Source organism: Tenrec ecaudatus, chromosome 3 (assembly GCF_050624435.1).
Source record: "Tenrec ecaudatus isolate mTenEca1 chromosome 3, mTenEca1.hap1, whole genome shotgun sequence".
In the NCBI taxonomy this organism is placed as follows: Eukaryota; Metazoa; Chordata; class Mammalia; order Afrosoricida; family Tenrecidae; genus Tenrec; species Tenrec ecaudatus.
This window is the reverse complement of record NC_134532.1, coordinates 129,598,543-129,624,459: the sequence shown is the minus strand read 5'-3', so window position 1 is coordinate 129,624,459 and position 25,917 is coordinate 129,598,543. Positions and strand designations below refer to the sequence as shown.

At 40.1% G+C, this 25,917-nt stretch overlaps 1 protein-coding gene across 3 annotated transcripts in view; it reads left to right on the top strand.

Moving 5' to 3' along the window:
* Positions 1-25,917, top strand: part of GRID2 (glutamate ionotropic receptor delta type subunit 2) — a 1,629,781-nt gene that overhangs the window by 765,456 nt on the left and 838,408 nt on the right. For all 3 annotated transcript variants that reach the window (XM_075544881.1, XM_075544882.1, XM_075544880.1), the window contains one exon: positions 22,661-22,866. In XM_075544881.1, coding sequence (XP_075400996.1) covers positions 22,661-22,866 — 206 coding nt within the window. The remainder of the gene's footprint in view (positions 1-22,660; positions 22,867-25,917) is intronic.

Here is a 25,917-nt window from a genome sequence, read left to right as displayed (position 1 = left end):
TGTAACTTCTACCTCCTTCCCTTGCCTGCTCACCTCGGGAACACCGAAAGTTTGTTCGCTTTGTAATTCAAGACTTTATCTCGTGTTTATTCTTATAGCCATGTTTATTCTCATCCAATAGTCCTTTTGTGATTGACTGACTTCACTCAACATAATGTTCTCCAGGCTCATCCATGTCATGAAGCATTTCATAATGTCATCATTTAAAAAACAAAATAATGCATAGTACCATTGTGTGTATGTGTATCTATTCTTCTACTGATGGGCATTTGACCTGTTTCCAACCTCTTGCTGTTGTGAACAATACTTCAGTTAATATGATAAAGCATATATCTGTTCATGCTATTATACTCCTTTAGCGTTATCCTCAAAAGAGCATTCCTGGATCATATAGAATTTATATTCCCAGTTGTCTGAGGTAGTGCCAGATCATTTTACACAATGGTTGTGCATATTTACAGACCTACAATCTCTCTGCATCCTTTCTAGCATGTGTTGATTTTTGTTTTTAATTGGGTTATTATTATAGGTGTAAGGTATTATTTCTTTGTTGAATCTTCCAGGTGGCTGATAATGGTCACCATGTTTTCATATGTCTGTCAGCCATATGGATGTGATTTGGTGAACTGTTTATATTCTTTGCTTATTTTTAATTGGGTCATTTTTTAAACTATTACCATTTTCTATAGATTTTAAATATTTGTACCTTTCCCATTGTGACACTGCCAAAGATTTTTCACAGTCTGAGAGTTCTCGTATTGCATTTTGATGAAGATGTATAAAATAGCTTTATGTTAAAAAATTAATTTTGACTCCCGGTTTACACCCTACTCAACAATGAATTTAAGATTGATCATACACCTAAACTCAAAAATAGAATTATAAAGCATACAGAAGAAAATATGTTCATGACTTGGATTTACAAATACGTATCATGTTTCAAAATGAACTAATCATGAAAGTAAAAGGCAATTTGTACATAAAGTAAAATTTCCTGCTCATTAAACCCAGGACCACCCAAAACTCACTACCACTGAGTTGATTCTGACTCATAGCAAACCTATAAAAGACTTCCAAGACTAAAAGTTTCCTGTAATAGACAGCCTTGCTGTCTTCCCTAAACTGGTGGCTTTGAACCACCTTTCTTGTGTCTTCTTTCACCATAGTTCACCAATCTGCATACCGAGCAGATAATCTGAGAAACTGGACTAAATGAAGAGGATTTTGACATCAGGACTTGAGAGAGGCCTATTAATCTGCAGTATGCAGATGCCACGATGCTGGGTGTTGAAAGTCTGGAGTATCTAAATCATTTGCTGGTGAATATCAAGGATTACAACCTTAAAAATAGATTGCATATGAAGGCAAATTGAACAAAAATCCTCACAAGAGAACCAATAAATAGCATCATGATAAACAGGAAAATTATGTAAGCAGTTAAGGATTTCATCTTGCCTGGATCTACACTCTGTGTTCATGTACTCAGCAGTCATGAGATCACAGGACACATTGCATTGGATAAATCTCCTGCACAAGAGCTCTACAATATTAAAGAGAAAGGATATTACTTTGAGGAATAAGGTGCACCTGACCTAAGCCAGGATATTTTCAGTTGCCTCTTATACATGTGAAAGTGGACCTTGTATAAGGAAGGCTGGAAAAGAATCCATTCATTTGAATCATGGTGCTGGAATAAAACATTGAAAGCATCATGAACCACCAAAAGAACAAACCAACATGGCATGGAAGAAGGACAGCTAGAATTCTCCTTAGGAGGGGAGCTGGTATTACTCTGTCTCATGCACCTTGCGCATGTGTTCAGGAGAAATGAGTTCCTGGAAAAGGACATTGTGCTTGCTAAAGTGGGAGGTCGTCAAAAGAGGGAACCCCTCGACGAGAAGAATTTGTCCGGTGACAACATGGCACAAGCATCACTGCGGTTGTGAGGCTGGCTTTAGACCCAGGGGTCACTATGACCTGGAACCCTCTGGAGGGTCACTACTGAGAACACATTGTAATTAGGGTCCCAGTGTTTACCCACCAGCCACCTAGGAAGAGATCTTATCACATACAATCTCTTAGACCAGTCTTTAAAGACTAGAGCTGAAGAAAACAATAATTTGGTCATCATCATGATTAAATTTTTATACTCAGTAAACCTTTATCATATTGTACTTCACATAGAGGGGTGGGGTTTTTTAATCTTTTTATTGGGGCTCATAAGGCTCTTATCACAGTCTGTACATACATCAATTGAACAAAGCACCCTTATACATTCGTTGCACTCGTCATTCTCATAATTCACCTTCCACTTGGGTTCCTGGAATCAGCTCGGTTTCCCTTTTTTGCCCCCATCCCCCTTCCTCCCCAATCCCACCCCTGGTCCCTTGATAGTTTATAAATAATTATTATATCTTATCTTACACTCCCCGGCTTCTCCCCTCACCCGCCTCCCCATTGCCCATCTCCCAGAGAGGAAGTTACACATAGATCTCCGAGATCGGTTCTCCCTTTCTACACGTCCTTCCCTCCTGGTGTCACCACTCCCACCGCTGGTGTTGAGGGGTTCATCTGTCCTAGATTCCCTGAACCTCCAGATCCCCACTGCACCGCTGTACATCCTCTGGTATAACCAGGTCCGCAAGGCAAGGTAGAATTGGGGTCATGATGGTTGGGAGGGGAGGAAGCGTTCAGGAACTAGAGGAAGGTTTTGAGTTTCATTGTTGCTACACTGAACCCTGAGTGGCCCATCTCCTCACTACCCCTCTGGAAGGGGTGTCCAGCTGTCTACAGATGGGCATTGGGTTCCCATCACGCACTCCCCCTCTTTCATGGTGATGTGATTCTCACCACCACCCCACCTTTGTTGTTGGAGACCTGGTCTCCTCTGTCCTTCGCGGTCACCTATGTTGGTGTGCTGCTTCCGTGTGGGCTCGGTTGCTTCTGGGCTAGATGACCGCTTGTTTGCTTTCAAGCCTTTAAGTCCCCAGACGCTATATCTCTCAGTAGCCGGGCACCATCAGCCTTCTTCACCACACTTGCTTATGCACACTTTCGTCTTCAGCGATTATGTGAGGAAGGTGATCACACAATGATTGTTTTTGTTCCTTTGTATCTGCTACATGGTCCATTCAACACCTTGTATTCGCTTAGTCCGTGTGCTTCTTCTCTGTGGGCTTTGTTGCTTCTGAGCTAGATGGCCGCTTATTTGCCTTCAAGCCTTTAAGACCCCAGACGCTATATCTTTTTGATAGCCGGGCACCATCAGCTTTCTTCACCACATTTGCTTACACACACGTATGTCTTCACTGATCATGTCGGGAAGATGGGTATCCTGCAATGACTGTTTAGCACTGCGAGGAGCTATTGTATTGGGGGATTACGCATGAGGAGGCCCAATGTTCATCTGCTACCCTACTACTGAAGCTATAAATATATGCATATAAATCTATTGCCCCCATAATCATAAATATATTTACATATGTACATGTCTGTATTTAGGCTTCTCTGTATGCACTTTGCCTCCTACTCCTCTCCTCTATTTCCTTTCGCTTTCCTCCCGACCCATTACCATGTTTAGCCTTCATTCTGGTTTCAGTAATTCTTCTCAGTTACCTTGCTCTTGGTCACTCCCTACCAGTCCTCCCCTCCCCTCCCTCCTCTGGTTTTGAACCACTCGCTGTTCCCTTGTCCCTGTGTTGGGCGACACCTCCTCCCTTCCCCTACCTCCCATGCTCTCATGTCCCTCCAGGACCGTTGGTCCTGTTGTTTTCTTCTCTCATTATTTGTCCAGCCTATCTTGTCTAGGTGGACCTGCTGACATAGTAATATGTGCATACAAATGCATATGACTTTGACTGCGCCCAAGTGGCACATAAGAACATGGCTTTGACAGAAGCAACATCGACATGCTGATAAGCAGAAAAGCCACTAACATACAAAATTTACAAGGTAAAAAACAAAACAAATTTTAAAAAGACTAAACAAAAGGATAGCAAATATTAAAAGAAAAATTGCTAGTAGTTCAAGGTCAGTTCGTTGGCCTTTATGAGTGTTTTCTAGGTGTAGCTTGTGAAGCGCCACGTCCTGGCCCGGAAGACCATCCTTTATACTCCCTCAGGACCCCTTTGCTCTGCTTCCTCCACTGCTCCATTGCACGCCCCCAGTGTTTGCCTCAGTGTGGTGGGGTCAGCTCAGTCGCACATCCCCCATTGTGTCTCAGGTGCTGTCCCGTGTAGGGCCATGTGTTGGTGCAAGATGTCACATCTCGTAGTGTGGTCAGCTGAATGGTCCTCTCTGTATGACGGGCCCTTCTAGCTGGTCTGTCAACCTTGGGCTTGGTAGACCAGGTGTACTCCACTACGTCCTTTCTCCTTCTTTTGTTTCAGCTTCCTTCTGGATGTGGTGTGGTGGGTCAGTTCCTTTCCCACTCCAGATGATCTATTTTTGTTTTCTGTGGTATTCCCTTCGAGTGTGGGGGTCGGCCTAATTCTGGTTTGGGCCAGCTTGTTGTCCAGCCTCTTTGTGTAGACCTTTGTACTTTGCGTTGCCCTCCTTGTTTGGTGTGTCGTGGTGGGGTCCGTATGCATGTTCCAGATCTGTGGGGACACAACTGATACTCTCCCCTGGGTGGGTTAGTACCCTGCCCATACCATCCATTCGGATTCTCCCCCTCCCGGTTCTCCCTCTCCCTGCCCCACTACTCCTTCTTTCTGCTGGGCTCTCATGTACCTCCCTAAGTGTGGCCTGCCCTCCCTCCAACTATCTATGCTTCCTCCAGTTTATTGTGGGATGGATGTTTATTCTTCTATTTCTGTCATGCTGATTGTACTTACCTCAGGGGACTCATGTTCTACCTGTCTCTTTGGGTCTGGCTTACCTCGCTTAACATAATTCCTTCCAGCTCTTCCCATGAAATAACGTGTTTCATGTGCTCATCGGTGCTTTTCAGTGCTGCATAATACTCCATTGTGTGTATGTGCCAAAGTTTGCTAATCCACTCGTCTATCGATGGAAACTTAGGCTGTTTCCAAGTCTTTGCTATTGTGAATTGTGCCACAATAAACATTGGAGCACATATGACTGTTCATGTTTTATTTGCTGCTTCAACCGGGTATATGCCCAGTAGAGGGATTGCTGGGTCATAAGGTAGATCAATTTCCATTTTCTTTAGGTATCGCCAGATTGCTTTCCACAGTGGCTGTACAAATCTGCACGACCACCAGCAGTGGAGGAGGGTTCCTACTTCACCACAGCCCCTCCAACACTTGTTGCTCTCTGATTTACTGATCTGGGCTAGCCTCAGGGGTGTTAGGTGGTATCTCATGGTTGTTTTGATTTGCATTTCTCTTATGGCAAGGGACTTCCAGCACTTTCTCATATGTTTATTGGCCATATTGATCTCCTCTCTAGTGAAAGTTCTTCTCAATTCTTTTGCCCACTTCCTTAGGGGGTTAACTGTTTTCCTCTTTTTGCAGGTCACGATGGTGTTGTAGATTTTAGTAATGAGCCCTTTGTCTGATGTGTCATTACTAAAAATCTTCTCCCAGTCTGTGGGTTGCCTTGTCACCCTCTTGGCGAAGTCCTTCGAGGTGCACAGGTGTTTTATTCTTATTAGATCCCATTTGCCAATTTCCAGTTCACCTGTGTGTGTCCCCTTCCCTGTTGCAGTGAGCCTATGTGCTCCCTGGGCCAGTGCTCTGAGATTAGTCCCGATTCCCTCCTTAATGTTCCTGATGGTTTGGGGTTTGACTTCTAGATCTGTGATCTACCTTGAGTGTATTCTTGTGCATGGGGTGAGGTAAACGTCTTGTTTCATCTTTCTACATGTGGATATCCATTGTTTCCAGCACCACTTATTAAATAGGTCATCTGCTTCCCATTTGACGTTTTTGGGACCCTTCTCGAAGATCAGTTGTCTATATGCTGATGATTTTACTCCTGGGCTTTCTATTCTTTTCCACTGGTCTGAGTGTCTATCATTGTGCCAGTACCATGCTGTTTTGACCACTGTAGCTGTGTAGTAGGCATTAAAATCAGGTAGGGCGAGTCCTCCAATTGTGTCCTTCTTCTTGAAGAGTTCTCTGCTAATTCTGGGTTTCTTCCCTCTCAATATGAAGTTGGTGGTCAGTTTTTCCAATTCTTTGAAGAAGGTTGATGGTATTTGGATTGGTATAGCATTGAACTTGTAGAGTGCTGTAGGAAGAACTGTCATCTTTACTATGTTCAGCCTACCTAACCATGAGCAGGGGAGGGTCATCCATTTGTGAAGGTCACTTTTGGTTTCCTGTAATAGGGTTTTATAATTATGCTTATAAAGGTCTTTAGTATTTTTTGTTAAATATATTCCTAGGTATTTCAGTTTGTTCTTGGCTACTGTGAAGGGTACGTCAGAGGGGTGGGGTTTTAAACACTGTATTTAACAAGTCTCCCAGTGTCGTTTTCCACTAGCATTTACTTACTTGGTGCTTTTGGGTCACATTTTCATTGTTCCCACAACCTTTTGAATGTCTTCATGCTGCTGTTGTACACATGATGTTCAATAGATCACAAAACCACTCTCATCAAGTGAATCTCAATGTACAGAAACACTGCCGGGTCGGGTAGAGTTGCTCCTTAGGTTTGTGAGAGTGTAAATATTTATACTAAACTCTTAGTCCATTTTTCATAATTTGTGATTCCAGATTTATAAGGTCCAACAGCACAACACATCTGGGTGTGGAGGGTGGATTAACTGGAAAGCGCACACTGCCATTATCTGCAGTAATGGAACTATTACGTACTGTGTTTTGATTGGTGTAAGAATGGAACCCAATATGCATTGTGAAAATTTTATCTGAATAAAAAATATCAGGTAGAATAACCAGTGAAGCCAATAATTAATGTGAAGACCAAAATAAATAAATTAAAGACTGGTTTTAAAAGAAAGAAGGGAAATTTTTTATATGGTTGATGTTAAAAGTTTTAGTGATACAGAATAATTGAATGATCAGAGAGCATGAAGTCCTAAAAAAATGGTTCTCATTTAATTTAGTAGACAAAAAAAACTCTGCCATTGAGTTGATTCCAACTTATCACATCCCTGAAGGACAGTCTAGAACTGCTCTATAAGGCTTCCAAAGAATATCAAACACTCCCATAGAAGATAGCCTCATTCTTCTCACATGGAGTGGCCAGGGGGTTTAAACCGCTGACCTTGCAATTAGCAAGCCAACATTTCAACCACTGTACAAGCAGGTCATTTAGACACCAAATGCCATAGTTTATTAGAACAATACAATTTTTGAAAATCATTGTAATGCATAGATAGGCCTTAGACCCTCAGAGTCTGAATTATTGAAAGACTGGAGCAAGCAACATATGGTTCTTAAGTTTTTCCATGACAGAAACAACTCTATTCCTAGACTAGAAATTTGGAAAGAAATATTCCAGCAAGGTTATGATCATCCAACTCTTCAGTGTGCTGCTCGGTCACTCGGGTCAAATCTTCTAAACAGCAGAGAAGTCTACATTCTTACTTTATATTCGCACATCAGACAAGTCTACTTGACAAGTTATTTTTTTAAAACCAAAAAGCCTTTACACTGAACAACCTTAACCATATTTAAATAAATAAAGCAATCCTTTTTTATAACCCTTTATCAACAAGTAAAGAAAATTGTTGCACTCTCTCAGTATGCACTCGATTTCCACAAGCAATGCATCCTAAGGAATTCATAGTTTTGAGTTGATGCCGTCATCACTGTCTAGTTCTTCTGCCTCACTTTATTAGACCTGACACATTGATTGAACACCTTATATGCATGTGATCTTATTGCTATACAGAAAGGTAAAACCAATTTCTAAGAAAATATAAGCTTTTATCAGGATTTACTTGAGGTTTTAAAAAAATATTTCTGCTTTTCAAAATTATATTAACCCAAACCTTCAAGGTTTTTTGTCATCTCCAATTAAGGCTGTTTATTCTTTCAACCAAATCTCTTTCTGAAAGTTTGATCCAGCAGGTGCAATAAGGTTCCAAAAAGTCACTTTCAAGTATCGCTAGTCATTTGAGAATTTCCCATCAAAACAACAATGAGGCGCTCACAGTGGCACTGATAATCATGTTCTAAATCAATGGGCTGATGAACAAATGAATAGATCAATAAATACTCAGAAATTGCAAATGCTGGAATAGGTTGTGGCGAGATTGGAACCCCAGACTGTTGATGGGATTGTACAGGTGTACAATCACCGTGGAAAGTGACATGGCGCTTCCCTCGACAAGTGGAAATACACATGCTGTATGCACCAGTCATATCTCTCCTCAATATAGACCCTGAAGAAACAAATATCAAAACCTGAGCAGCTATGTGCACACCCGTGTTTACCACTGTGCTATTCACACTAGCAAATCGATGGAGACAACCGAAATGCCTGCCAGTGGAGAAAGGAATAGATAGACGGGAACATGTATGCAACAGAATGCTAGGCATTGCTAGGCAAACATGGTGACACTGTCAAATACCTGATGAGATGGACGGACTGGGAAGAAGTGCTGAGCAAAGTCGGCCAATCCCACAAAGGCAAAGACCATTTGAAAGCACTGTTATAAAAGAAAGAAAAATTGCTTCAAAACCAAAAGAAGCAGACATTGATGGTTACAGAGAAGTAAGGGTGAGCAGAGTGGAGAGGGGAAGAAAATGAAAAGCAAACGTTTCTAAAATAAAATCTCTGCAGATGGTGGTGTTGTTCAAGGCCACTAAATCAGTCCCAAACCACAGCGACTTCTGGCTCTAAGAACCCCAACCCCTCACAGTGCTGCGTCACTCTCACCATGGTTGTACCGGGCTCATTGGTGGAGGTGCTGTGTCAATCATTGCACTTGAGGGTGTTCCTCTTTTCTGGATGCCCCTCCTCTTAACAGAGCAGGATGTCCTTCTCCAGGGCAGGGTCTTTCCAGGAATGTGAATAAGGTGAAGTCTTGCTCTCTCTGCCTCTAAGAGCACTTTGGCTGTACTCCTTCCAATACAGCTGTGGTTGTCCTTTCAGCAGTCCATCGTATTTTCAATATCTTCTTTAGTCCCACAGCTCAAATGCATCCATTCTTCTTCCCTCTTCCTTCTCAACTTCGATATTTCACATACAGGTGAGGCAATTGAAAACCCCATGGCTTGGGTTTGGCACGCCTTAGACTTCAAAGTAACATCTTTGTTTTTCAGTCATCTGAAGAGGTCTTGTGCCGCAGACAGACCTAACAAAATGCATCCTTGCATAGTTACTCATCACAATTAACCTCAGTGTAACCATATTCTAGTACTTAGCAAAAGTGTAGCCTTTTTGTACTGACCCAAAGATGGACAATTTGCAAATCCTGTACTTCCCCTATCACTGCTGAGCCATTGCCATTTACTTTTGAAACTGCCTCTACTGCTCCGAGTTCTCCTTTTTTTTTTTTTTTTTTTACATTTTATTAGGGGCTCATACTATTCTTATCACAATCCATACATATACATACATCAATTGTATAAAGCACATCCACACCTTCTTTGCCCTAGTCATTTTCAAAGCATTTGCTCTCCACTTAAGTCCTTTGCATCAAGTCCTCTTCCCCCCCCTCCCTTCCCACTCCCCCCTCCCTCATGAGCACTTGATAATTTATAGATTATTATTTTGAAATATTTTACCCTACCCAGCGTCTCCCTTCACCCCCTTCTCTGTCCCCCAGGGAGGAGGTCATATGTAGACTCTTGTAATCAGTTCCCCCTTTCCAACCCACTCACCCTCTACTCTCCCAGTATCACCCCTCAACCCCTGGTCCTGAAGGTATCATCCACCCTGGATTCCCTGTACCTCCAGCTCCCATATGCACCAGTGTATAACCTCTGCTCTATCCAGTCCTGCAAGGTAGAATTTGGATCATGGTAGTTGGCGGGGAGGAAGCATCCAGGATCTGGGGGAAAGCTGTATTCTTCATCGGTGCTACATTGTACCCTGACTGACTCATCTCCTCCCCTAGACCCCTCTGTGAGGGAGTCTCCAGTGGCTGACAAATGGGCTTTGGGTCTCCACTCTGCACTTCTCCCTCCATTCACTATGGTAAGATTTTTTTTTATGATACCTTATCCCTGATCCCTTTGGCATCTCATGATCGCACAGATTGGTGTGCTTTTTCCATGTGGGTTTTGTTGCTTGTGAGCAAGATGGCCACTTGTTCACCTTCAAGCCTTTAAGACCCCAGACACTATGTATTTTGATAGCCGGGCACCATCAGCTTTCTTTGCCACATTTGCTTATGCACCCGTTTGTCCTCGGCGATCGTATTATGGAGGTGTGCAGCCAATGGTATGATTTTTTTGTTCTTTGATGCCTGATAACTGATCCCTTATGGACCACGTGATCACACAGGCTGGTGTGTTCTTCCATGTGGGCTTTGTTGCTTCTGAGTTAGATGGCTGCTTGTTTGTCTTCAAGCCTTTAAGACCCCAGATGCTGTCTCTTTTGATAGCCAGGTACCATCAGCTTTCTTCACCACATTTACTTGTTCACCCGCTTTGGCTTCAGCAGTTGTGTTGGGAGAGTGAGCATCATAGAATGCCAATTTAATAAAAGAAAGTATTCATGCATTGAGGGAGTGCTTGAGTAGAGGCCCAAGGTCCTTCCACCACCTTAATACTAAACCTATAAATATAGACACATAGATCTATTTCCCCATCCTCATATATATATTTGCGTATACATGTCTTTATCTAGACCCCTATAAATGCCCTTTGCCTTCTAGCTCTTTCCTCCATTTCCCTTGACTTTCCTCCTGCCCCACTATCATGCTTTGTCCCCACCTGGGTTACAACTATACCTCTTCTTTATGTAACCTTACCCTTGATCATTCCCTACCAGGCCTGCCACTTCCCCCTCACCACCAATTTGGACCCCATGTTGTTCCCTTGTTCCCAAGTTCTCCCAGAAATGTCGGTCCCGTTGTTTTTCCTACAGATAGTTCACCCAGACTATCTTATTTAGACAGACTTGTGGAGATAATAACATGCACAAAAACAAGACAGAGGAAAACAAAGCAACAGTATACAACCAGACAACAAAACAGCAACAACAAACCACTGACAAAGAACAAAACAAAACACACCAAGAAGGAAAAGCTTGTTGTTAGTTCAAGGATCGTTTGTTGGCCTTTAGGTGTGTTTTCCAGTCCAGTCTGTTGGGGCACCATGCCCTGGCCCCAAAGTCCACTTTCAGCATTCCCTGGGGACCTTGTTGCTCCATTCCCTTGCTGTTCCACTGCACTCCTCCAGTACTTTGCCTCGGTGTGGTGGGATCAGGTCAGGTGCAATTCCCACACTGTGTCTCCAGTGCTCCTTTTATCCATACATTGAGTCCCCACCTGCCCCATGCTTGCATCCAAGTCACCCTTTTGTTCCATACAGTGTGATCCCTCTGGGCCTTGTTTATCCCATAGTATGAAAGCTTCCCACTTTAAGCACGCAATGTCTTGGGGAATTAGGCTCTACCTACCCCATGACCAACGAATAATGTCTTACTAACTTCAATGAAAGTTGTTTGGGGGCTAATGGATCTCCTCCCAGCACAACACTTTGATCTCTTGACCACTGCTTCTCTGAGTATCAATTGTGGATCCAAACAGGACAAAGTCCTAATCATCTTCACCCTCTCTCCATTTATCACAATGTTCCTTATTGATCCCCTTGTCAGGATTTGAGTATTCTTAATATCGAATCAAATCTTGACTGAAGGCTACAATCCTTGATCTTCTTCAGCAAGTGCTTCAATTCCTCCTCACTCTCAGCAAGCAAGGGTGTGTTATCTGCATATCGCAGGTCAATAATAAGCCTCTCTCAAATTCTGATGACACACTCTTCATAGAGCAGCTCTGCTGATTTGCTTAGCATACAAGTGTGGTGAGAATACAATCCTGCGGCACACCTTTCCCTATTTAAAACTGTGCAGCATTCCCTTGTTCTTTGGTTATGACTGCTTCTTGATCCATACACATGTCCCTAGTAAGCACAATGAGGCGTTCTGACATTCCCATTTCCCTCGAGGTTATTCATAAGTTATTATAGTCCAAACAGTTGACTGTCTTGGCATAATCAATAAAACACCCATAAACATATTTGGTATTCTCTGTTTTGGACCAATATTCATCTGACATTAGCAACAATATCCTTTGTTCCACATCCTCTTCTGTTTAGTTCATATATACATCAGTTTAATTGTATGTCTGCAATTAGTGTACAACAAGTTGTCTCAAAAACACACGGTTCTTCATCTCAGTAGGATACCTTCAAATAAAAGGTCTGATCAAAACAATGCCTTGCCAGGAGAAGCTTCTGGACCAGTTAACTTTAATGCAAAAAGGTCAGCTCAGAAAATTTGGCAACCACTTTGGGCGATTCTGAAGTGTTCATCTGATAGATATTTCTCAAAGCACAAGGAATGCTTACTGAGACTTATTAGGAAGAAGTTTAAAGAAAAATAAATATGCAGTGCAGAAAGAGCCCAGGAAAACTGCACCTAGGATTTATTTTTTTTGTGTGTAACTCCTATCCCATCCACCCCATGGCTTTCTTCATGTACCTTCAGACTGCTTTTTGTTCCCAGAGTGCAAAGAACACTTAAAAGAAACAGGATTTGAATCTCTTGAGGATGCCAAACTGTCATATGGATTTGGTGTGAATTAGTGTAGAATTCATCAGGAAAATATTAGTGAGATTGAAACACTGTCTTCAGAAATATACAAAACTAGATGGGTATGCTGAGAATTCACATTTTGTTATGTTTCCCTTTATAAAATGTATATCATTTTGTAGCAATGCTTAAAAAATGTATCCCCATATCACATCTGATTCGTTTTATGCAGTGGCTCCATCCTCAGTAAGACAGCTGGTTCTGGCAATGGCAAGCCATCCTGGCAGTTACCACACAAAAGAAAGATTCATTCTCTTCTTATGTTCATATTATGTCAAGTAGATGAAAGTGCTATACCATACATCATACGTATGGACATATATCGACCTCTCAAATCTCAAGCCCTGTTTGATCTCATATTTTTAAAAAATTGGTCATGGATAGAAAGGGCTCTCAGTCACAATTCTGAGTGTTAAGATTAACCTTGGACGCACGGACTTCCTTTTCCTGATTGAAGCAATGTGAACAGCAACAACAAAACTATAAATATGCTACTTATTATAATCCAGAATTATAAATTTCTTGAACATATACACAGTTTTACTTGAGGTCAAAACTCTGCCTGCTTGTTTTGGTCAACTCAAAGGTGTTCTACATTCATAGGCTTTTGGACATTAATCTTACTCTTTTCTGGATAAGCCTTTCTATTTGTCCAGATGACTATGGACGGATATAAATGTCAGCTATAACTTGTGTGATGTATTGAAATTAGTTGACATGGCTCTTCCAGGTGTAGTCTTTATAACCCCCCACCAAACAACTGGGTAGGACTATGGAGATTATCTGTATTTCCTCTTCTCTTGATGGAGCTGTGTAAAAGTAGGTGGGAGAGGATGTTGTTATGATTGTATGATACACTTGTGTGTGATAACAGTGTTAATTGTGATGGCAGAAACCTAGAAATGTAACAAGGAGATTGGTTGATTTAGCTATTATGCTGGGTATAAAATGAACCATCTCAGAAGTATAAAGGGGGATATCAGTAGCACCAAGAAAGATGGGCCAGGAGTGGAATGTATATTTTGGACATTGGATTTGCTGTGTGCTGAACTCTCTTGAACTGATAGACACTAGTGTGACACTAGAGAAAGCCGAAGGCAAGAGGACTACCAGCATGAGACAGAGATGTAGGTTTCAGGAACCACAGAGGCAGTGAAGTTGAATGTCTCAGAGCAGTAGGCTCACTTGTGTGGTTGATTACCTCCAGGCACTTAATTGTAAGAGCTTAGTTTGCTGACTCCGGAAGCTAGACTGGATTATCTTTCAAGTTATGCATATTGTTGAGCAGAATGCCCTTTGTGTATTCATCAGTAGCACTAAAGGAGATATGTAACATTTCCCAAGCAGGACAAAGGGTCCACTGGGGATAGGAAGCTAAGCCACAGAGAAAGGTGTACCTGAGGACATGGATGAGAAGAGGCTTGTCTTGCTGGAAGAACTGCATCCTGTGCATTTCTCATTCTGAATTGTAACTTGTTAGCTTCCCTAATAACCCACTAGGCTTGAGTATATATGTGAGTTCTGGGCATTGCAAAGAATTTATGGAACCTAGCAGAGATTGTAGAGAGTATTGTCGAAAGGGAGGGCAGCCAATATTAGAATTGTAAAGAAGCTTGGAGAAGGAAGCCATGTGTGATCTCCACTACCTGGGAATCAGCTCCGAGCTAGTGAGTTTGGTTCTCCTTTCTCTTTGTGAAGCTAAAGTAGGTCAAATGGTTCCCCCATATCATTACACAATTCATAAAACATAAAACTAAGTATTGTTGAACAGAAAAAAGACCTGAAATGTAAATACTAAGTGTTGATTAAATAAAATTCCTTAGTATGGAAATGACTAAATCCAACACGTTGGGTAAAAATTCATACTTTTTAACAAGAGATGCATCACAGAAAAGAAATATAAGTTATGTATGTGTTTCTCTGCATAGGAAAACATTCATTTAATGATCCCAAACTATAGGTCAATACGTAGTAGAGTGAACTGAGATGTTTATGCACTGCTCGTCAGTGTATCGTCCTTCGTTTAAATTGTAACATGGGAAACTCTCTGAGAAAAGAATTGCGTGGCAATCCCTTACAACACATTCCTAAGAACCACACGTTCATTCCATGTTGTCTTGATGTATGTTTAATCAAAGCCCATAATGGACACACTCTTTTTAATGGGTTCCAAATGTCTATAATCACCCAGAGAATATTTTCAATTGTCTTATAACTATATTATCAACTTTCTGTCTCTAGACAGTCTTAAAGTTGTTTATTAATCATTTGGCCACTATCCAATGTTCATTTCTCTCATTTACTTCAATAAGCATATAATTAATGCAGCATCATACTGATTATTTTCTTTGCATTAGGACATTATTTCAAGTAGATGAAAGTCCTGTAATCTACCACTTGCCTTTCAATTATTGGTAATATGTCTTTAAAGAATGTTCATCATAATATCTGCAATGATGATTCTTACACTTGAATATTATGGTCTAATGTCAACTCATATTTTTATTACCAAATAGAAATTTCAGCAATGGTCCACTATTGCTCAAATGTGTCACCTCAAAATGAAAAGGAGCATTTAAAAATATATAAAAGTAAATCCTATAAAGATCTATGGGTCAAACAGGGAACTGGCGATTATCCCAAACAAAATTAAAACATCATTTCTTGATTAAAAGCCTTACACATCATGAGTCGCCATTTGTAGACTATAATTTGCTATATGCATATGTTGGGAAAATCCATCCATCTCAATGTAATGTGTAATGATCTCATAACATTACCCACTCTTTTTATCTTAAAAAAGTCACTAGATTCTATTAATTTTAATGCTAAGAAGCATTGTCATAACTTAAAAAACACCAAGATCACTTTTACAATGTTGAAATCCTGTTCTGAGTAATATTTTTAATATATTAAGTGATCAAAATGATTAAAATGCTTAATATACTCAAGAGGGAAGAACATGATCAAAAGAAAAAAATCAGCCAATATGAAAACTTAAAGGCAATGCTGGAGTCGTAAGGACACAGAAAGTCGGTGGTTCAAACCCAACGGGCTCTCTGGGACACAGTTGAGGTAGTCTGCTTCTCTAGAGATTAGCGCCTAGGACATGCTAGGGGTCAGTTCTGTTCTAGACTACCAGCTATCAATGGAGCATGAAAGATAGTCTTGGTCCATATCTAATTTAATATTTTAAAGGTAGTGTTTGAAGATAATTATCAGACTGAGGACTACTACTTTGAAATACTTCAGAAAATTCCACTAGATTTAATTAAATCTCAACTATACTTTGAAAAATGAGTAGTATTTAAATTTCTCTAGCTATCATATGGCTTGTCTTATTAGATAGTGTACATAGTAACTTCCTGAAAGCAGGATTGTGTTTTTTCTTCCTAATATTCTTAAAAATTCCTTTTAACATACCTGGTAAGCACAGACTACGTTGCTGACCTCTAGTATATCATAAATGATAGGGTGTCATATTTAGTGCACTATGTATTTTTTAAAGCTGAATAAAACATATAAATATTGCTTTATTAAACTCCAATAGAGGCTACTGATCTGTTTTTGTATGAATTATTTTCCAAAAAAATAACTATCATCTTACTTTGGAAATAATAAATAGTAGTTATTTTAAATGTTTTAATAAACTGAATAATTAACTGTCTATTCACCACTAGCTGATGTGTTACACAATATGGGTTTCAGAGAAATTAATGATTGCTGGAATATCATGTACTTTTCACATCACAAACATCAACTCTAGTTCTTAACAAGAATTTATTCTGCTTTTAATCTGACACAGGCAAAGATACCAGAAGAAAATTAAGAATAAAATCTCGTTTGGGTTCCGAAGATAGTCAAGTTTTGATAGTGAAAATGCTATTGCTTAGAAACTTGCTTAGAAACTATTTTAATATCTCACATAGTTTCGTTTTCTCAGAATAATGTGCTAATTTTAAAGGAATCTCCAAAATTAATTAGAAAAACTAATTTTAAAAGTAGGAGGTTTGGGTTAGCGTTTACTGCTTTAAAATGCAATTCTCTATTGCAGTGTTTATTTTTCCACTAAACTAGAAGTACTCCTTTGATAGAAATTGTGATTTCATTTCATCACCAAAATGCCACATGTTTGATAGAAGCATAATATAGGAGAGAAGACCCTGTCACTTATTACACGTGACAGAAGTTAACCTCACACTTTACCACCAGGTTCTTACTAGTGGGAGGTTTCAGGGCTGGCTTTCCTGTCTCCTTAAATGTTGATTCTATTTTCACTTAGTCACTCTTTGAACATTTGGCTCTGACAATCTTAATGTTACAGTGTTACAATTAATGATTCCATAAAAAAGGATATTAGAAAATATATTTGCAATAACTCTAGTGCCATTCTTCAATGAGCCCTCTGGCCATGCTTTACTTGTTGCTTCAACCAAGGACCTGAAGAGTCATGTGGACCGGCTTACTAGGGAGCAGTGCGAGCTCATGAAGCACAAGGCTTGGCTCCACATTTGTTTCTTAAATGGAAATAAAGCTCTTGTTGTCAACCAAAGAAAAATAATTCCTGGGAAGGTAAAACCAGCAAAGGTCAAGTATGGAATTGATTCCAAGTTCGCCGGACTATGTTGGTAGCAAAACAGAGATCCAAACCTGTTTTCTGAAATCATGTGTTGTATAGTTTCCCGTAGACCAGATATTGTTTTATCAAAGAAAGGTAGAATCATGGTGACCTTCAAGAGCTGCTCATGTCAAATTACCCTGAAAACCACAAACATGTCTTTCGGCCGTGTAAACTTGAGGATGGTATCAGGGTGAGCTTAGCATGTTGGACAAGCACCCTGCTGTCCCTGCAAAATTCCCTTCAAAAGGCAGAGCCACGCCCCCTGGTCCTGGAAGTCCTAGCAGCTGCCCGTTCCCTCCTGGAATCCCGTCGCTGAGGAGTCAGAAAGTGTGACCATGAAACGATTCCCCAAACCCCCCCAGGCCCACTGCCGGCTGGGGCCATTGCCAAACCCATCTCTCAGTGCCAAGTCCTCCTGTACTCCATTTCCTTTCATTAGTTCCCTGGCAAGCCAACCTTCTACAATTTATTTTTGTAGTTTTTTTTTTAACATCAACATCAACTCAATCCTGACTAAATAATAACTAAAGAAAGGGGCTATTGAGAAAACGATTTCCTGTTGTTGGCTGTATTTTTAATCATCTTATTAAAACTTACATCAAATTAAATACAATGTAATGTAGACTACTAATTAGCATGTGGTTGTTTTAGTGCCTTTTATAGCAATGTGATTAAAAAATAATGTGCTATGTAGCACCAACAGGTTAATTCAGGCTCTCTGGTAACGAACTACCTGAAGGGAAGCCAGCAGATCAAGTCTACAAAGATCCACGTGTATACAGGATACCAAATGTTTGAGGAACATGCCCTCACAAGGGGATGGCGTGGTGGCAGCCTTTTCCATGTGCCTCTCAGTGTGGATGCGCCGCCCAAAGCCGTCCTTCACGCTCCTTCCTGCCGGTCCTGGAAATGCATTTGGCATCCTGTCGACCCTGGTCCCCAGCAACACGCACGCCGCGCACAAGCAAGACCAACTGAGAGACAAGTGGCAGGGAAAAAAGTATATATAAGAATGCCAATTTAACTCAAGGAAAAATAACCCACAAGTGCAATTTGAATCAAACTACTTAACAAGTTACTCTCATATCACTTCCCGCACCGCTTATCATCCTCTCAAATCAGATCCTCTACTTAAAACTTTGCATATATTCAAACTACATTTCGAAGAAAGTCAAAACATTTTTGTCAACTTCTCGGGGGTCTTTATCTTCTGGTCCTCCCTCAGCAGACACTGCCACAAGATTGCTCTGGAGCTCCAAGCAGAAAGAGGCAGCCCCAGAAAGAGACAGCCTGCAGCCCCAGGGTTCTTTCCCTGCAAGCTCTCTCTGCCCAGTATCCTGCCCCGTGTTGTTCTCCTGGATCCCGTGTCTTTCCTGGGATGACGGTTTCCTCAGCCTTTAAATGAAGGTTTCAATAATAACCTTTCGGAGCACACTCTCATAATATGCATCCTAATGAAAGCAAAACTTCCCTTTGAGGAAACCCATTATTATCTTTAAAACCACCTCATTGTTTTCCTCTAAGCACTTACTGTGATTTGCATTTATTAGTTTGTTTACTTTTTTACTGTGCGACAGATCCCCCCCCCCCCCAGTCACAGCATTTGTGGTTGGCATTCAGTGAGTATTTGTTTGCATCATTTTTATTTCCCCTCCAAGGTAATTCATGTAATTGCAAAGCTAAGTTTTAACAAAACATTTCTTAGAGCATAAGTGCTCACTCGCCTTGTGTTCCAGTCTATTACGTTTCCTCAGCAGCCTGGGTTTTATTTTTAAGACTGTCAGGTTTTGCTTGACATGTATTTGGAAGCACTTTTAACTGATTCCAATTGGAAGTGTAACTAAATGACGCAAAAAAAACTCCAAGTTCAAAGCCAAGCATGTGTTCTGCCATAGATTCTCAAATCAGACCTTAATTCCATAAGGGAAAAGGGGCACAGAAAGTCAAGGGATAGGAGGACCCTGGCCGGCTTTTGCCCTCCATGCCAGTATCATGGAAAGGGTTCTGCTTTATACCCTCTAAAGTAAATTTAATGGAATCTTTCCCTTAACAACTATGGGAGTCTGGGGAAATTACTTACTGTATCTGCCTAAATTTGACCTTTGGCATCTATTAAATGACACACAGTGAGTCTCACATGCCTCAAAGAGTTGTGTCACTGCCTCTGTGCACCCTACCTAAGTCAATACCTGTGGACTTAGTTGAGCCTTGTCTCACAACCAATGGGAAACAGACAGAGCCAGCAATCGTGGTGGTGTAATGCGTTATATGTTGAGCAGCTAACAATAAGTTCAGCTAATAATAAGGTTAGTTAACAAAAAATGGTCACAGTTAGGTCAGCAATTTCAACTCACCCGTCACTATGGGAGAGAGAGAGGGCTGTCCACCCCCATAAGGATATACAAATCTAGAGAACACTTCTACTCTGCCCATTAAGGTTGTGATGGGTTAGAATTGGCCCAGTTACTGCGGGTTTGGTTGATTGAGTTTCCTACCAAAGCTACCAACATCTACTGAAGGTGCATAATTGACTTAGTATATACTTGTCCCTGGACATCCTCTCACACTTTTAAAACCTGAATAATGGTGGGGTTTTTCCCTGAAGCCCAAGCAATGAGCATCACTTGTCAATGATGGTTGCCCCCACCCAGATAATTTTTTCCTGACAAGAAACATGATCATCACTGGTGCTATATTTTTAAATTGTTTGATGGACAAATTCAAATATCGCGTGAATTAATCATTTGATTATAATGAGAAGGGCTGTGAAATCATCAACACAATCTATTTCAGAACATTTGCTTCTCGTATGCATTGGCTCCTTCACCCCCAAGCTCCTCTGCCATGCCCCTCGGTAATTGTTAATCTCTCTCCTTGATTTCATATACAGATAGTCATACAAAACACCAGCAGGAAACAAACTGAAAAGGTCAACAAGGACAAAACAATACAGATTAAAAAACACAATAAAAAAGTAGAAATTATTAAAAACAGAAAGAACTTCAAAATGAGTCAAAAAAAGAGAGAGAAAGCTTTACATCCTATCCTAATGACAGCTGCCATAATTACCTTTATAATACTCTCTGATAACAAGGCTACTCACGTCCCTGGACAATGGCAGAGATGGTTCGCAGGAGGCTTAACCCACAGGGAGAGCCTGCAGATGGATTTTGGGCTTCCACCGTCCTCCTTGGCCTCCGGTTTATACTCCGGGTTCTTAGCCACTCTTAGACTACACAGAACCTCCCAGGCAGTATTCACGATCAAAGAGTTTATTATAGAAGTTGACAGGTTGGAATGCAAGGGAGCAATACTCAGAATACCAATACTCATCAGGACAGGTTGCAAAGTTATTAAAAGTCTGCTACTAAACCCCCAAAGATAAACGCCACTCTTCTGTAGCCTCAACCTGGAGGTATTCTGCTCAAGCTCTGTGGGTCAGCAAGCCCAGCTCCCTGACTGAAGTGTCCCTCGGGCAGCCTACTGTAGTAAGCTCAGTGCAAAGAATCCTCCCTTCCCCGGGGTCAGCAAGCCCGCTTCCTCAGGTACATGCCTAGAGGCACCCATTCATTAATGCAATGTCCTGCCCCAAAGCACTCACCTTTACTTATTCCTTGGCTCATCTTTACTTAGTCCTTGGAGTAGGAAATCCAACACTCTGTTCCTGGTTCTGCTACTCCTTGATAGCAGAGCTGTCTTATGGACTCAGGAGAGTCCCTGCTTCGGAGCTTGGTTCCAGAGGCTATGCTTCACTCCTAGCTCCTGTTGGTCATCACAAAATCATCAATCAATAAATGCATTGATTTGTTACTTTACCAATGGTTCTTGGTCTCTTGTTCTCTGATGATCGGACCAGTGTGCGGCTGCCTTAGCTGGCAGTCTCACCTCCTGCAAGACATTCCCAAGGAGAATCCTCAGGGACTGACCCTGATGCAGCCCTGGGTGCTGGAGCAGCCACATGGAGACACATGGCGGTGCTGAGCTGCTTACACCACCACTGGATTCTGAGACTTGCTACCCAGTGGCCTGTGATCCTCCTGTATTCGGCGTCAGTGTGTGTGCTTTGTGAGTTTGAGGAGAACTTTGTGGATCTATGTAGGACATATGGGCTAAATCAGACTTATGGGCTTGGACTGGACTGTGTTGGGATGCTTTCTGAATGTACACTTACCCTATATATAAAACCCTTTCTTATACATGGATGAGTTTCTGTGGACTTGTTTCTCTAATTTACCTGGACCTACTCAGAGTCATAATGAAAACTATAATTTATTATATAGTTATGGCAAATCTCCTAAAGGGAGATTAGATTGTGTCAACTTCACCTTCTAATAAAATCAGATTCCTTTATTTATATACATTCAAGACTATACTAGAAAGAAATAGTTGTAACATTTCAGTTACTTACCAGTACTTAACTGTACATCAAAGTTCACATTTATAAACACTGTATTTACTCTAGATTTTACTTTATTGATTTAAATATGATGTGGGCACAGACATTTTTACTAGACAACCTTCCCAAAATCTACTTATTTTTTAATGGCTATTGGAAATTCAGTTAAGGATCATGCATTCACAATTCATTGCCTATTCACTAAAATACTGACATGTTCAGAAGACTTATCTTTTACACACAAATAACATTCTATATACAATGAAAGGAAAGTTCTGTCTCCTACCAAGTTTCTATAATTGGTGCCAAAAATTGATACTCAATAAGGAGAAATAAATGCAGTTCATCTGTTCTGTTTGTGCTCTATTTTTTCAATGATGCTTTGAGGATGACGTTGAAAAACTCTCTCCCTATTTATATGATGAATGCGAATTTTTGTGAAGCTGTTTCCTGTTTTAATAAATATAGGTCCTCTTGGTCTATATGAACATATCATCAAAGGTATCCACATTTTTTATGAAATTACTAACCATTCTTTCATACTGAGGACAATAGGGCCTGATATTTTCCTCCTACAGTTTTGCTTTAGTGAAGTAAAAATTCCCTTCAATCATCATAATCCCTTTTTTGGAATTCCCTTTTTTGGAATTCCCTTTTTTGGAATTCCCTTCAATCATCATATAGTTGAATCTATTTTACAGAGTTTATATAATGTAGAATGCTAAGTGGAGAAAAAGAAACTCATTTAAATGTGTCAATTATTCCATTTTCATGCAAACACAATTATATCATTCCATAAACAATTTCTGTAAACTGTTCAATTAGCATTATTTTAGATGACTCATCTCCAAGATTATAAATGATTTATTATATTATATATGAACAAGTGTCTGTGTCTCTTCTGTTCTGTAATTCATGTTTGATTGGGCTTTTGATGTTCTTAGATATCCGTGGAATACAAGAGTTTTTGGACAAAGTATCTCAGCAGGGAATGGAGGTTGCACTTCAGAAGGTAGAAAACAACATCAATAAAATGATCACCACCCTCTTCGACACCATGAGAATAGAAGAACTGAATCGCTACCGAGATACTCTGAGGCGAGCCATTCTTGTTATGAATCCGGCCACAGCCAAATCTTTCATCACAGAGGTAAGTGAAGATGGTTATGGTTTGGAGTTGGGATGTAAAAATAAAACGCTCTTGTCGTGGACCCCACTGAGGTGATGAAAATTAAGAGCAGTGGAAGGGAATTAACTTCAGTACCCTCATTACAGCTAATGGAGGTATCACGGCGAATCCCTCGCTCATCACATTTACCCCGTACTGTCCAGTTAATTGCTAGGGATGTTTGTGTTTATAGATATTTAGGCACATGGCCAAGCCAATTTTAAGAAAAGTCTTACAGGAGTTAAAAAGTTCTGTTGCTCTGAATGGTTCTCACAAGCTCAAGAATGAATTCACAAAGGCACAGTCATCTGTCTTAATATTTTTGTTAGTAAAACTTCATTTCTTAGAAAAAGGCTTATATGAAGTCAATCTTATCACCTGAACATGCTTCCTTGAATAAGACATAGCACATTTCCTTCTGTTTAATGAATTCTGCAATGACACAAATAATGAAAAGTGCTTAAAACTCTCAGGAACGGATGACCATTATATCTTTGTTCATGCTGCACAGTGAAAATATTAGGAGCTTTTGAAATATTGGGAATATATCATAAATACATTCTAAGCATCGGGACAATATTTCTGTGTTCTACAAGGTCTGGTAGTCCCTTGAAATATTCTTGTCTTTAACTTTGTACATTTTAAAGTGATTGGCTTAGTCATGACAGTCTGCATTTCATCTAATTTTGTTGTTGTTCTTAAGAGTGAATTTTGGTGGCTTTATTTGACCAATAATCCTTTCCTGTTTCTTATGCTGACTTTAGTTCCTAAAGTACTGTGGAAAAGCCTCTAAATTGGGAATGTGTTAGAAATTAGTTGTCAGTCTACAACATTCACATAATTGGTATTAGGCAGGATAAAAATGACCAAGAATAAAACTTGTGGGAAGCTATCAATAAAATCACATTTTATTTGAGGAAGAAATGTATTATGAACTGATGATCAAACAGAGACCTTTAACCTATTTCAGTGAAGCAAATGACTCAGAGATTCTCATTAAAGCAAGAGGATTTTCCTTGTAGAATTCTCCTCACTTTACAGCATCGAAGGCTTTCAAGAAGCACGTAAATGAGTAGAGGTCGAAGAAGAGCAGAGCGCACAAAAATATGTAACATGAATGGGAATTGTTAAAGTTGCAATAAATGAGGTGGAAGCTTCCATGTTAATTTTTGGCTAGGGAGAGCAGGGAAGGCTTTATTGAGCCATAACACCTGAATTGCACTTTTTGGGAATTGGTATGCTTTCACAACAGAGAAATAATTTAGAATAGGCAATATTAGTTCACCTCATTTAATTTCTGAACATGCAGAGTGGGTGAATTGTTTGAGATTTCTGTGCCTCCATTTGCCCTCTGTGAAATGGGAGTAATAGATAAAATTTAACTTAAATTGGTAATACAGAGGTGTGAGAGATCCTGAATGCAAGCATTGGGGATCTAGAAGGCAATGGAGCTCAGATGCCTTTCAGAAACCGTTGTCTAGCACAGTATTGAATTTCACATCCAGAAGATGCTCCATCTGTCTCCAACAAAGAATGGCAGAATGAGGAAAGACACAGACCTTCAGAGTAAAGCAGATAGTTTGTGCAGATTACAAATAGTATATATATATATATATATATATATATATATATATATATATATATATATATATATAGAGAGAGAGAGAGAGAGAGAGAGAGAGAGAGAGCATTGGAAGGTAATACAAAGGGCAGGGAGGGTCTGTAAGAAATCAGGAGGCAAAGGGAAGAAATTTTAATCCAAGAGAGGAACAGAAGAACATCTCAGTTCTTGTGCTGGTTTTGCTTCATAGTGAAACATGGAAAGTTGTTGAATTCAAAGGAAATATGTGACCTAATAGTGAAAGAAATATATATATATATATATATATATATATATATATATATATATATACAAGAGAGGCCTCCACTATACAAAAAAAGTGTTTTTTTTACCAGATAATGGATACTACTGAGTGTCAGAGATACATACACACATACATACATTTTGGTAAGCAGTTATGACTAATCAACTAAGATTATTCATTTTGACATAGAGAGGATCTATGAAGTAATCACTCCAGATTTTCCAGGACACATTGCAGGTAAGCAGCAGATGTTGATGGGACAGAAGACCATAGAAAGAATACTGTAAGGAGTCTGCTTTCTCCGCATGATTAAAGGTGTCCACACCTACTTCGTCCCCTTGTTACAAGGTCTATTGAGATTTTACATGTGTCTTTCACCTTCCTGAGCTGGAGGCTCTGGTAGATCTTTAAGAGTTGTAATATTCCAAACTATACAGATTGGATGAAATTTTAAATTGATTGCTATTGTTTTATAAGAATTGTGTACTGGATGAAAATATTTTCGGTTTGGAGGGTATACCATGTGTCATTTTTTCTCCCACATTCCAAATTGACAGTTAATAATAATAATAATAATAATAATAAAATCTTCCTTATAGTTAGTCAATCCTGTTCTCGAACTTGCTCCTCCGCTGTTCGACAACATTGAAGTTCCTACTTGCAGTGTGTTACAGAAAGCATTCAGATTTTGAAGCTAGCACAGTAACTGTTGGCAGGTGAAGGGCTAGATGCTTCGTGAATTCTCAGAACAGCATGTATAAAAACGACTCACCTTGGGTTAAATGATAGATAGAGAGTCAAATGAAACTAGAAAGAACTTGATGGATTGGGATAATAGGAAAAATAGAGCAATGGAAGGTTATACAAAGGGCAGGGAGGGTCTGTAAGAAATCAGGAGGCAAAGAAAAGAAAGTTTAATCCAAGAGATGAATAGAAGGACATCTCAGTTCTTGTGCTGGTTTTGCTTCATAGTTAAGCATGGAAAGTTGTTGAATTCAGAGGAAATATGTAACCTAATAGTGAAAGAATACATTTTAAAGACAAAATTGCTCACTTAGCTTTGTCACATAATTGCTAAAGGGAAAAAATGGGCATATCAAGTTATTCTGCATCGTTTTTTCTCCCTTTGTTGTCCCTGGAGCAATTACGTGATATTGAGTTAATTATG